The sequence below is a fragment of the Pogoniulus pusillus genome, chromosome 11 (assembly GCF_015220805.1).
Source record: "Pogoniulus pusillus isolate bPogPus1 chromosome 11, bPogPus1.pri, whole genome shotgun sequence".
NCBI lineage: Eukaryota > Metazoa > Chordata > Aves > Piciformes > Lybiidae > Pogoniulus > Pogoniulus pusillus.
In genome coordinates, this window is record NC_087274.1 from 16556311 (window position 1) to 16569814 (window position 13504).

The 13504-nt window shown below is 50.4% G+C and overlaps 1 protein-coding gene across 3 annotated transcripts in view; it reads left to right on the forward strand.

The window, feature by feature from the left end:
* Nucleotides 1-13504, forward strand: part of SFXN5 (sideroflexin 5) — a 96969-nt gene that overhangs the window by 66093 nt on the left and 17372 nt on the right. The window contains exons 13-14 of one of the 3 annotated variants that reach the window (XM_064151209.1): nt 9913-10030; nt 10835-11234. The exons of 1 other annotated variant lie outside the window; for it this stretch is intronic. In XM_064151209.1, the coding sequence (XP_064007279.1) occupies nt 9913-10030; nt 10835-10891 (175 nt within the window). In that variant the 3' untranslated portion in view covers nt 10892-11234. Of the gene's footprint in view, nt 1-9912; nt 10031-10834; nt 11235-13504 lie in introns of those variants that run through there. One more of the 3 variants, XM_064151208.1, reaches the window with a different exon arrangement.

Genomic DNA, 13504 nt, shown 5'->3' on the forward strand with positions numbered 1-13504 from the left:
CTTCTGAGTGCTCCTAGCTCCTTAGGACACCCATCAGCAGCTCATTGCAGCATGAATGATCCATGGAGTAGGGATCACCTTGCCAACCTCTGGAGACTGATTAGGGCGTTGAAAGATGGAGGTGTTAAAGGGCACTTCCAAGCTGGAAGCACTCTTTAAACAAATCTGTTGACAATGGCTAAGCCACTCCTCTGACAAAGTAAATAGCAATTAGTACCATTAGGGATAACCCCGAGCTGTGGTTAGCCTTGTTTACCCTTGTAGAAACAGCTCTGGGCAATGTTCTGTCCTTAATGGAAGGGTCAGGGCAGCTGCTGTACCTTTGGAGACTGATCTTTAACATCTAAAGCCACAGACATAGTCTAGTAGCCCTCCAGCAGCTGAAGGTGGTCACTAAGATGTCCCTCCCAGGGCCTGGGTATGGGGAGAGCACACAAACTCTTCTGGGAACCCTGCAGAAAGTTCCTCCAGCCCTTTTCAGCCACAGTGCCTGACTCTCTCTCAAAGGGTCTGTGGTGCTGGTGGCACAGGCTTGGTAATGCTGCAAGCCACTGGAGATGGCTGCTGGAGACATACAAGGACAAGGGACAGATTCCAGTCACCCTGATTCTGTGCAAGGTGGAAATATTCTGAGGGCTGGAAGGGCTCTGCTGTGAGGCCAGGCTGAGAGAGTTGGGGGTGTTCAGCCTGCAGAAGAGAGGGCTCCAGGGAGACCTTCTGGTGGCCTTTCAGTACTTAAAGGGGACAATCAGAAATCTGAGGACAGACTTTTTAGCAGAGGCTGCTGTGAGAGGACAAGGGGTGATGGTTTGAAACCAAAAGAGGGACATTCAGACTAAATAAGGAAGAAGTTCCTCACTGTGACAGTGGTGAGACACTGGCCCGGGTTGCTCAGACAGCTGGTAGCTGCCTCATGGCTGGAAGCATTTCCAGTCAGGTTGTCTGGGACTGTGAGCACACTGCCCTAGCTGCAGATGTCCCTGCTGGCTGTGGGGCAGTTGGACTGAATGAAAGGTCCCTTCCCACCCAAACCATTCTTTGATTATGGTTTTCACTTCATGCTTCTTCTTGGCAATAAAAAGCTCTGCAGCCTCTTTCATGCTCCAAGGCCCTGTGTCACCCACAGGATCTCCCAGCCTATGGTCTAGAGGTGCTCAGGGCTGACCATGTCTTTCTCTGGGGTACCTGGCTCAGGTCTTGTTCAAAGCAGGTAGAAGCAGAGCAGGAATTGTCTCTTCTCTTTGTACCCTAGCGTCTTGGCAGCTTCCCTGCTTCCAATTCAGATGCATGATTCTAGCCTTTATAATCCCATCAAAGCTGCTTGACTGTTGTCAGTTGAGAGGACTTCTGTTTTCATCTGTGCCAAACACTTCAGAAATGCCACTGATTTGTGATGTTCTTACCACAGAGCTCATTGCTTTTGCCTTTTTGTCTCTCTGAGTCTTCACACTGGAGTGGCTTTGTGTGTTGGTGGCTTCATGCAGGCACTGTGGTTCCAGTCTAATGCTGGTGTTTACCTCCTCCAAAAGAGTTCACCCCAAAGGATGAACAATTTTATTGCTGCAATCTAAAAGATCTTTTCGATCCTGGTTATCAACATAGGCAGACAAAAATGGTTTTGTGCAAAAATTCAGAGTTTGTGGGAAAATGGTCTGTAAATGATTGTCTCCAAAGGGCACACTGAGGACTATCATAGGTCTTGCTAAGCATCCATGAGCTTAAATCAAAGTGGCTTGTACTAGGAAGAGAGAAACAACTGACTTGTGTCAGCAATAGCATGACCAGAAGGACCAGGACCCTGTACTCGCTGCTGGTGAGGCCACATCTCAAACACTGACTTCAGTTTTGGACCTCTCACTCCAAGAAGAACATTGAGATGCTGGGATGTGTCCAGAGGAGGGGAAGGGTTTAGAGCAGAAGTCTTCTGAAGAGCAGCTGAGGGACTGGGGTTGTTCAGCCTGGAGAAAAGGAGGCTGAGGGGAGACCTTCTGGCTCTCTACAACTCCCTGAAAGGAGGTTGGAGCCAGGTGGGGGTCAATCCCTTCTACCAAGCAAAAAAGCTGAAGTACAAGAGGAAACAGTCTCAAGTTGTGCCACGGGAGTTTGGACATGAGGAACAATTTCTTCCCCTAAAGGGCTGTCACAGCCTAGTCTAGGCTGCCCAGAGCAGTAGTAGACTCCCCATCCCTGGCAGGATTGAAGAACTGTGTAGATGTGGTGTAGTGGTGAGGGGGGCAGATCCTTTTCAGTGATGCCCAGGGACAGGACAAGAGGCAATGGGCACAAACTGGAATCCAGGAGGCTGCATATGAACATGAGGAAAAAAATTCTTCGCTGTGAGCCTGCTGGAGCCCTGGAGCAGGCTGCCCAGAGAGGTTGTGGAGTCTCTTCTGGAGAGATTCCAACCCCACGTGGATATTGTGGTCCTGGGCAAGCTGCTGTGGGTGCCCTGCTTGAGCAGGGGGGTTGGACTGGGTGGTCCTCAGAGGTTGCTTCCCACCCATACTATGCTGGGATTCTGTGAGAGCCATGGCCAAGGGGTTTGCTGTCCAGGTGTCAGCTTCAGGTCTTTTAAAGTTTTCTGCCAAAGGACATAGTCAGAGGTGAAAACTCCTTGAGGGAAACACTTGGAGCGTCTGGTGAGAAGTTGAATTGTTTTAGTTTGATAGAGTTTGAGTTAGGCTGGGGGGTGTTAATGGGAGTCAGGTGAAGGCACAGACTAGCAACTCAGCCATAGAAACCCTTGGAGTGTCTGTGCAGGAGGGCTGAGAATGACAGCTCGTTGTTTGGAGGCTGCAGCTCTGCAGTCAGAAGTCACCATCTGGATGCCCTAGCGAGTGGTTTGCACCCGAGGTTGTGGCGGAGGAGGAGAGTGCACGGGTGGCAGTGGGTGAGGCGGGTGGCAGTGGGTGAGGCGGGTGGCAGTGGGTGATGCGGGTGCAGTGGGTGACGTGGGTGGCAGTGGGTGATGCGGGTGCAGTGGGTGACGCGGGTGGCAGTGGGTGATGCGAGTGGCAGTGGGTGACGCGGGTGCAGTGGGTGACGTGGGTGGCAGTGGGTGACGCGGGTGCAGTGGGTGATGCGGGTGGCAGTGGGTGATGCGAGTGGCAGTGGGTGACGCGGGTGCAGTGGGTGACGTGGGTGGCAGTGGGTGACGCGGTGGCAGTGGGTGACGTGGGTGCAGTGGGTAATGCAGGTGGCAGTGGGTGACGTGGGTACAGTGGGTAATGCAGGTGGCAGTGGGTGACGCGGGTGGCAGTGGGTGACGGTGCTGCAGCTGGGCAGGAGCTGCCCCCAGCCACGTGCTCCCAGCAGCGCTTTTCAGCTCGGTGCAAAACTCTCTCCCTCGTTTGCATCTCGACATTCCAAAAGTTTATTTTAAGTGGCCAGTCCCTGGTCGTCGTCTTTCCACTTGGATCCAGGTCTTCCCTCTCTCTCAGCCATCTCTCCATCTGCATGTTTTAACTCCCCCAGCTGCCTCTCTCGTCTCTTGTGCCATTTTTTTTTCAGCTCTCTTGGCTTCTCTCACTTCTTTGCCTGCTGTGTATTTTAACTCCCAGGGCCTCCTTTCCTGCTCTCCAAGCTACCTCCCACTGCCGAGCTCGGCGCGCGCGGCTCCTTCCCCATGTTTCATGCATTTCCTGCTGCTTGGCCGCTCCCTTGCAGCAGTGAACATGTAGCAGCAATGTTTATTTTCAGCCTGCATATGCCACACGGGGAACACGGTGTCACTGCTTTTGTGCAGATGTATTCTGGGTGAAGCTTTATAAATCATATCTCTGCTGGCAGCTTTAATACGGGGAAATAGTAGCCTGGCAGCACCCGGGAGACAAAGGAGACTCTGCTGAGCCTGCCCGGGCAAGGGTGGTGGAGCTGGTGAAGCAGGAGTCTTGTGAGGAGCAGCTGAGGGAACTGGGGGTGTTCAGCCTGGAGAAAAGGAGGCTAAGGGGATGCCTTCTGGCTGTCTGCAACTCCCTGAAAAGAGGTTGGAGTGGGGTGGGAATTGACCTCTTCTGCCACAGAACAAGTGACAGGACAAGTGGAAATAAGCTCAAGTCGTACCAGAGCAGGTTTAGGTTAGAGGAGGCTCAGGGGTGACCTCATTGCTGTCTACAACTACCTGAAAGGAGGCTGTAGCCAGGTGGGGTTGGTCTATTCTCCCAGGCACCCAGCAACAGAACAAGGGGACAGAGTCTCAAGTTGTGCCAGAGGAGACATAGGCTGGGTATTAGGATGAAGTTTTTCACAGAGAGAGTGATTGGCTTTGGAATGGGCTGCCCAGGGAGGTGGTGGAGTCGCCATCTCTGGAGGTGTTCAAGAAAAGCCTGGATGGGGCACTTAGTGCCATGGTCTGGTTGATTGGCTAGGGCTGGGTGCTAGGTTGGACTGGATGATCTTGGAGGTCTCTTCCAACCTGGCTGATTCTATGATTCTATGACACAAGGAACAATTTCTGGCCCATATGGGTTGTCAAGGCCTGGATCAGGCTGCCCAGGGTGGTGGACTCCCCATCCCTGGAGGGGTTTCAAAGCCATGTAGATGTGGTGCTGAGGGACATGGTTTAGTGATGACCTAGCAGTGCTGGATTGGTGGTTGGTCTCAATGATGTGAAAGCTCTTTTCCAACCAAAGTGATTCTGTGATCTATGGATGTAACTGGCTTTGGAGCAGTCAGTTGAAACCTCATTCGGAGCTTCATGTCACAGAGGTGTGTGGGAACAACTTCATCCACTCTATCAGGCTGGACTTGTGACTGTCAGACAGTTCCCTTTATTCAGATGCTTCTGGGAATTCTTTTGTCTGGCAGTTATGATGAAATGTGGGAAATGGTGGAGATTCAGTCATCATCCAAGAGTTCTCCAGAGGCCTTTATCCACATTCCAATTCCTTGCAGAGTTGAAGCCTGATTTGTGTGTAGGTCACCCAGATCTATGTGGAATTGCAGTTTCAGGTTCCTCTGTAGACTTTGCTCTGTGATGGGAGAGCCCAAATCTAGTGGTATGTGGATCCTGTGGCCTGGACAAGTGTGGACAAGCTCAGGCCACCAGCTCTATCTGCTGTGGACACCTGAAGGCAATACCTGGCAGTGGAGATTAAAGAATGTAAGCTCTTCTTGTCTCCTTATGGCAAGTCTCTGCCCTATGGGACAAGCAACCTCAGAGTGTCTGAAGCACAGCAGAAGGTCTGAGAATGGGCTTCAAGAGCTCCTATGTGTTAGGCTAGAGAAGAGGAGGCCCTGATGCTGCTGGTGCAGTGTCTATGGAGAGATACAGCTGCAGCTGTTGGCAGTGGGCAAAAGGTGAGAGAGAGGTGAGGAGCAGTAGTTGTGTCCATAAGAGAGGAGCATTTCTACTTGTTCTTTATCTCCACATCATTCTAGACTTGTGGCAGAGCTGCAGGAGCAAGTCAGCATCCTGAGTCTAGCCATGAAAAATGGAGGGTCTCCTAGTGGATAGCCATGGTTTTGTGGTGCTGGAAGGGTCTCCTGGTGGATAGCCATGGTTTTGTGGTGCTGGAAGGATCTCCTGGTGGATAGCCATGGTTTTGTGGTGCTGGAAGGGTCTCCTGGTGGATAGCCATGGTTTTGTGGTGCTGGAAGAGTGTTTTCCTCAGCTTGAACCACTGCAGAAGCATGTGTGAGGTAGAAGAGCTGCTAGAGATACTCCCTTTGTGACGAGGTGTGCAGACCACTCTCTGCAGGTGCTCTTCCTCCTCTGAGGCACGAAGTCTCCTGGTCCAGCTAAACCCTTGCTGGAGTCTGTTTAGACTAAACAGCTGCCGGCAATGACACCTTAAACTGCTGTGGCTGCTTGCAGAGTAAACATTGAAACTGCTCCTTTAATGATGTCAATCAAACACAGAAATCCCCCAAGCTCACTCACTGTGCATCTGATGGGTCCTCTCCAGGGGGCACTGAGGCTACAGCTGAGAGCAGGACATGCTCCTCAATGAGGAAGGTGGTGGCCTGGTTGGACAGGACAGCAGACAGAGCTGGTGGAATTGCTCAGCATTCCCAAAAGGACCCAAAATGGATGAGAAGAGCTCAGTTTATAGCAGAGACCCCCATGGGCTTGGTGGAGCAGAGATACAGAACAGTGCTAGCCCTGGGAGTTTGAGAAGCTCAACCTCTGGGATCTAGGGTAGTGCAAGCACCCCAAAGTTTGATTGCAGCTCAGAGAGGTGTTCCTATCCCAGGGCCCTGGGGTGCCTCAGGACACCCAGAGCTGCAGCCTCCAGTGCTTCCCTTACCCTGCCGGCGGCCTCGGCGTCTTGCGATGTGTGTGTTAGCCTTGAACCTGTTTACACCAAACACTGCAGAAACCCCTCAGAATCTGTCAGCTGGGAGACTTTGGTTAACTCCTGTCATATTTAGCTTAGCATCTGACACCTCCTTCTAGACAAATACAGCTCTGGTTCACTGAACCCGATAACTCCTTTTTAGTACAGCAACTGACTTCCATATGGAATAAATTACAGCACCTCTCAAGAAACGCCAGAGGCAGCTGCCAAATTATGCAAAATTTAAACCACTAATGAACAATGTGATGAAAGTTGAATGAAGGTGTATTTACAAGAGCTACAACACACTGTCTCCACGGAGCAGATGTACTGTCTGCACAAGTATGCCTGTGTCTGTGTTGGATACCTACCTACAGGCACGCTCATGCATATTGAAATGGTCCTCGTAAGGTCTGGCTGCTGAAGGTGAATCTGTGAGCAGTTGCTGCCTGGCATCATAGAATCATAGAGTGGTGGGGGCTGGAAGGGACCTCCAGAGATCACAGAATCATGGAAATCATAGAATGGGCTGGGCTGGAAGTGACCTCCAAAGCTCATCCAGTCCAAATGCCCTGCAGTTAGCAGGGACATCCTCAACTACATCAGGTTGTCCAGAACTCTGATGAGCCTCACCTGGAATAAGTCCAGGGATGGAGCCCCAACCACCTCCCTGGGCAACCTGTTCCAGTGTTCCACTACCCTCATGGTGCAGAACTTGTTCCTAACGTCCCATCTCAATCTGCTCTGCTGTAGTTTGAAGTCATTGCCCTTGTCCTGTCACTGCAGGATTCTGTAAACAGTCTTCCTACATCTTTCTTGTAACCCCCTTCAGGTACTGGAAGGCTGCTATTAGGTCTCCCCAGAGCCTTCTCCTCTCCAGGCTGAACAACCCCAGCTCGCTCAGCCTGTCCTCATAGCAGAGGTGTTCCAGATCATTGAATCCAAACCCCCTGCCAAAGCAGGGCCATTACTAGGACAGGTCACACAAGGGGTAATGAGTACAAGTTGGTACTGAGGAGATTTGGACTTGATGCCAAAAAAACATTTTTTGCCATTTGAATAAACTCCCATGGGAGGCGGTGGATTCCCTTACATTAGACAGTTTAAAGGTCCAGGTCGACAGGGTGCTGGGCCAGCTCATTTAAACCATATTCTTAGCCTGGAAGGTTTACTGGATGATCTGTGAGGTCCTTTCCAACCTGGTGTGCCATGAATCTGTGAATCTATGAATGCATCCAGATGGGTCTTGAAAGCTAAGTTTGAAGTCCAACTTTGTTGGTGCTGCTCCTCAGAGTCACAGAATCACAGTGTAGTGGAGACTGGAAGGGATCTCTGGGGATCATCAAGTCCAACCCCCTGCTAAAGCAGGGCACCCACAGCAGCTTGCCCAGGATCACAGTGCCCAGGTGGGTTTGGAATCTCTGCAAAGAAGGAGGCTCCACAACCTCTCTGGGCAGCCTGCTCCAGGGCTCCAGCACCCTCATACCAAAGAAGCTTTTCTTCTGTTCAGGCAGAACCTCCTGGGTTCAAGTTTCTGTCTGTTGCCCCTTGTCCTGTCACCAGGCACTGCTGCAAAGAGTCTGGCCCCAGCCTCTTGTCCCCTACCCTTTAGCTGTTTATTGGCATTGAGAAGATCTCCAAGATGCCAGTGGCAGAGTTGGACTGTCAGGAAATCTAGGGACAGGGCTTTTATCAGGGCCTGCTGTGACAGGTGATGGTTTGAAACTGAAAGAGGAAGATGGAGACTAGAGTGAAGGAAGACATCTTTTAGATGGGAGATGCCTCATCCCTGCAACCGTTCCGGGTCAGGTTGTTTGGGGCTCTGAGCAACCTGCTCTAGTTGCAGATGTCCCTGCTGGCTGCAGCAGGGTTTAGACTGGATGAAAGGTCCTTTCCCACCCAAACCAATCTGTGATTGTATGATACAGAAACACAGAATTAACCGGGTTGGAAAAGACCTCTAGGATCATCAGGTCCTTTCCTGTGGGGAGGCTAATGGCTGAAAAGAGGGGTCTGGATTCTTTGACAGCTAGCCAAATGCAGCATTCAGTATTCTTCTGAGATCTGTGTGGAGAAGAAGGATCCCTGGGACATGGCAGAGTGGACCTCTCAACTTATTATGAGTCATTTTATCCTGAACCATACGAATTTGAGAATCTGAATCCCAATTAAGACATTACACTCCATGTGTTAATTAGTCCCCTCTCCATTTTAAATCAAGCCTTAACTCTTCTTAATTAGGAGGTTAGCCCTTGTGATTTCAACTGGCCTGAGTCTGAAGCTCTCCTGGAAATCACACCTGGGGACTGTGCTGGGGATCATTTTAAATTGGTCGAGTTTTTACTTGGGTGATTATAAGGTCCCCAACAGGGTAGTAATTAAAGAGGGTGCAGCTTCCAAATTAAGATGTCAGGGGTGGTATAAGCAGTGATGTCTTGCTTCTAAACTGTACTCCAGGGAGGCTGGAGGGATGCTGGTGGCATGATTTTTCTCAGCAAGGGCTCCCATGCACCACGACAGCTTAAGCAGGAGGAGAAATCAGTTCCAGGAGTCGCCCCTCTGCGTCCCTTGGGTTAGTTATCACCACTTAGCGACGGCAATTGTCAGAGGTGGCATTTGTTAAAAAGTGTGGAGGGAGGTAACCTGCTTCCCTGCCTGGGGTGAAATTCTCCAGGGCGTCTGCAGGAGCCTTTTAGGTTAGCTCATGCTCTATACAAAACAAAGCAGCTCAATATTGGAGAACAGAAGCTTGGCTTTCACAGCACAAATTGATAGGATCAACTCCGTCTTGATAGCTTATTAGCGAGGAGCTGCAATGTTGGAGGAGTTAAGGCTCTGGATCTTGTTTTCCTTCCCCACTTCCCCCAAACCTTCTCAAGATGAAGACAGCTTTCAGCAAGCAGTGCTAGCAAGGGGTGAGGAGTCGGAGTGTTCAGACACACAGGCAGCGTGCAGCAGGGTAACAAGTTCCCACACATCAGCTGCTCCGCCAGGATCCATCAGGTGCGTGCTGCTAGCCTGCAGGAAACGTGGAGTAGCAGGGGCTGAGGTAATCTGTCAGCTTGCATTGGCTGCAGGCATGGCTGCACGGGGAGAGCTGCCTGCAGCCTGCTTGCACCTCTGCCAGAGGACACCTGTGCCATGGCCTGATGTGGGGAGAGCCAGTTGGCTTTGTTTGGGTGGGCACCTTCTGAAGGGAGCACAACAGGGTTAGAAATCCCAGAGTCCCAGAATCCCAGCACAGTATGGGTTGGAGGGGACCTGTAGAGGTCGTCTAGTTCTTGCCCCCTGCAGTCAGCAGGAACATCAACTACTAGATCAGAGCCCCATCAAGCCTGACCTTGACTATCTCCAGGGATGGGGCCTCCACCAGCTCTCTAGGCAACCTATTGCACTGTTCCAGCACTCTCACAGTAAAGAACTTCTTCCTGATGTCTGCTCTGAGTCTACTCTGCTCTAGTTTAAAACCGTTGCCTCTTGTCTTACTGCTAACTTGTTGGTGCCCTGCTAAGAAGGAACCTAGGCTAATTAGAGAGAGGGAGAGCAGTGGGTCTGGGTGAAGACTCCTGTCCCTTCTGCTGATGGCATGCACCCCTGGCCTGAGAAGTGCTCTAATGAAACCTTTTCTTTGCAGAACATCACTGCTGAGGTCTCGTCCCCGGATGATTCTTCCAGTCCAAAGCCTTGTGTGCCTCGCTGCCTTTGGCCTGGCCCTCCCCTTGGCCATCAGTCTCTTCCCACAGATGTCTGAGGTCAGTACACATTTGATCTCTGTGATGAGATAGCTCAGGGGGAATTATCACTGCATTTGCTTGTTTGGCCTCCTGGACAGTGTTCTCATTCCTGTGAGGCCTCCTTCATGTTTGAGTGAAGTTGGCTGCTGTCTTTTTCACTTGAACAAGGTTCACTGGGCAGGTGATGGTTATGCTGGTGCCTTCTGCTGGCACTCACAGCACAGGGGAATATCACACATCTGTTCCATACTTCTAACCAATGTTTGGATCATCTGGTGGGATGTAGCTTCCATCCCAGCAAACCTGCCTTTAACAGGTAAAAGATGAACGTGTGTGAGCTTCTTCTCTTCTGTCGTATTGGTTGTTCTCTTCAGGGGTGATCTGCTCCAGGCCTCTCCCTTCTGGAGGACATTTAGTAATGTAAACACCAGGGATCAGGGGACAACCAGGCTGGAATAAGGTGGGGTTTGAAATGTCTGAGGAAAATGTTCTGCTTGCTTGATCACCAGTCAGAGGAGTGTCTCAGTGATATCCAGATCAGCTCTGGTCAGATCACAAGTCAGGGGACACTGGGGTTTCTGACTGATGACTTCTGCTCTGACATTCCAGCTGGGTTCATCCTGTCTTGCCTGGGGAATGTGAACTTAGTCAGAGCTGGGCCACACAGAGGAGAACGTGTCGCAGTTCCTCCTCTCCCGTGGCAGGGATGTTTGCTTGGTGTTAGCACAGTGGAAATAACAATTTCTCCGTAAATAAAGAACCTGAGGTACACATTTGTGTACCCAGAGCTTCTTGAAGGGTTTCTGCCTTTTCATCTTCTAGCTTGGCTCTGGGAAAACACAGCCTGGGTGTGAAGAGAGGAAAATCAGCCAAGAATGAGTAACGACATCACTTGTACCTAGGTCAGCTGAACAAATTGCTTAGGTGCATTTTGATTTGTCATTAATTTTGATCATTTGGTGTTTGGCATTCATAGACCTGCAGATATCACTATTGTAGAGAGGTAGAACCTCACTCAGAGCAAAGGACTTCACTGGAGTCCCTTTAGTGTCATCCAGAACAGTTGCTGAGGAATTGCTGTCAGTCTCTACTGGTTAATTCACTTTTGTTTCAGTCTGGATGGGTTTACTCATGACTTGTAGCCAGGGAATCTTGTTGTACACTTGTCTGCTAGACTGAAAAACGTGCTGCAGATTTTTTTTTGTTGTCCTTCTAGCTGTTTACAGGGTGAGATAAAACTGTCCTTTAATCTTCTCTTTAAGAAACAGAATATAGCTCAATCTTGGAATCTCTTGCTAAAAGACGTGTTTTCTGAAGCTTTAATGATTCATATGGCTCTTCCTTAAACTTTTTCTAATTAGCCAACATCCTTTTTGGAGCCCTTCCATGAGAGCCAGACACAATATTCCAGTAAGGAGTTGCACAAGTACCAGTTGTAGGAGCAGTGTGATTTGCCTGCTTCATACATCCGCAGAGCACATTAATCACTTTGGCATCAGCTCAACCTCAGCTCCCTGCCCCTCAGGTTTTTGCTGTGATCCCAGGTTCTGCTCAGAGGTTTTAGTTATGAATGACTGAGCAGGATTTCCAGATCTTGAGCTGCACTCCCCACTTCAAGACAGGGAACTACTGGAGAGAGCCCAGTGGAGGCTACAGATATGCTGAGGGGCATGGAGCAGCTCTGTGAGAGCAAAGGCTGAGAGCCCTGGGGCTGCTGAGCCTGGAGAAGAGCAGCCCCAGAGGGGATCTGAGCAATGCTGTGCAAGAGCTAATGAGGCAAGAGGATGGAGCCAGGCTCTTTTAAGTGGTGTCCAGTGACCGGACAAGGGGCAGTGGACACCAATGACAGTCAAGGAGGTTCCATCTGAACATGAGGGCAGACTCCTTTGTTGTGAGAGGATCTGAGCTCTGGAGCATGCCAGAAGCAGCTCCTGGGTGTGCAACCCTGCCCTGAACAGCAGAAAGTGCCTCAGAGAGCAGAGCCTGAGCTGGGAAGTCAAATCCCTGAGCAGAATTAGCTCTGGTCTAGCTCAAAAATTCTGAGCTAAACATTTTGGGTGCTACAAAAGTGATTATTCCTTGCTGTAGCTTTACCTAAAAGTAAGGCTCCAGAGGTCTTTATTCCTTTTGTGCTGGAGCTTTCTGGGCGACAGGGAATTCATGCTGCAGAGTATCTGGTAGTAGAGCTTGAGAAATTATGTTACTGCTCACAGATGAATGAATTCAGCCCACAGGACAAATTAAGGCCTGGCTTCCTTCAAAGGCTATTCCAACTGCAGGCATCAGTGCAGCATCACTCGAAAATGACCTTCTGGAGCAGATGCAATGTTATCTGCAGTGTAAACATGAATCAGCACTGATTAGCAGATCAAACAGAATGATGCACTCCCTGCCCACGCTCTGTGGCACTGAGGAGAAACCACTACAGCTGCTGGTGGAGCTCTTTACCTGCTGCGAGCTTGGCTCTGCTCGGCTGGAGGGAGCTGCACACACACAGCTGGACTCCACATCTGTTGGCACCGAGGAATCAGATCCTTCACAGCAGCCTGGTCTGATTAGTCTGCCAGTTCTGTGTGTGTTCCTCAGAAGTGTGTGCTTGTGCAAAGGATGTTCCTTCCATTCTGCAAAACCTCGAGTGAGCAGGGCAAGCGAAGTACCTGAGCCCATCTGTCCAGTGCCTTTGCGTCAGGGGCTTGCATGGCAAATCTTGAGTTCCCTTGCAAAGCACATCTGTCAGAATGCAGGATCATAGAATAGTTATAGAATAGTTTGGGTTGGAAGGGCCTTTTCAAGGTCATCTAGTCCCAACTCCCCTGCAGTCAGCTTGAGCAGGTTGCGCAGAGCCCCAGACAACCTGACCTGAAATGGTTCCAGGGATGGGACATCTACCATCTCTCTGGGCAACCTGAGCCAGTGTCTCACCACCTTCACTGTAAGTAATTTCTTCCCTCTCTCCAGTCTAAAGCTGTCTTTTTTAGTTTCAAACCATCACCCCTTGTCCTGTCACAGCAGGCCCTGATAAAAAGTCTGTCCTCAGCTTCCTGATCTCTAAGGCCTCTCTAAGTACTGAAAGGTCACCAGAAGGTCTCCCTGGAAGCTTCTCTTCTCCAGGCTGAACAAGCCCAGCTCTCTCAGCCTGGCCTCACAGCAGAGGTATGTCAGCCCTAGTTAAAGATGTCCATGGCTCCTCTGTGTTGAGGACTCCAGAGCTGGGCACAGTAGGTGAAGCAGCACAAGGATGATGATGCTGCCATAATGAGCACTACCCAGGGAGTAAATTATTAACAACAACGTGTAATAGGCCTGCTCTGTTCCAGAAATATGACTATGGTCTGAGCAGCAAGCCTTCCAGAACTGTAACTGAGCCAAATGCTGCCCTTAGTCACACATTCCCAGTCCTTTTCCTTCACTCAGAGAGCAAGCACATGAGCTGATATGCTATTGGTTTAGTTTGGGAGCTTGAGTGACCACCTTTGGTCCACTCTTCTAAAG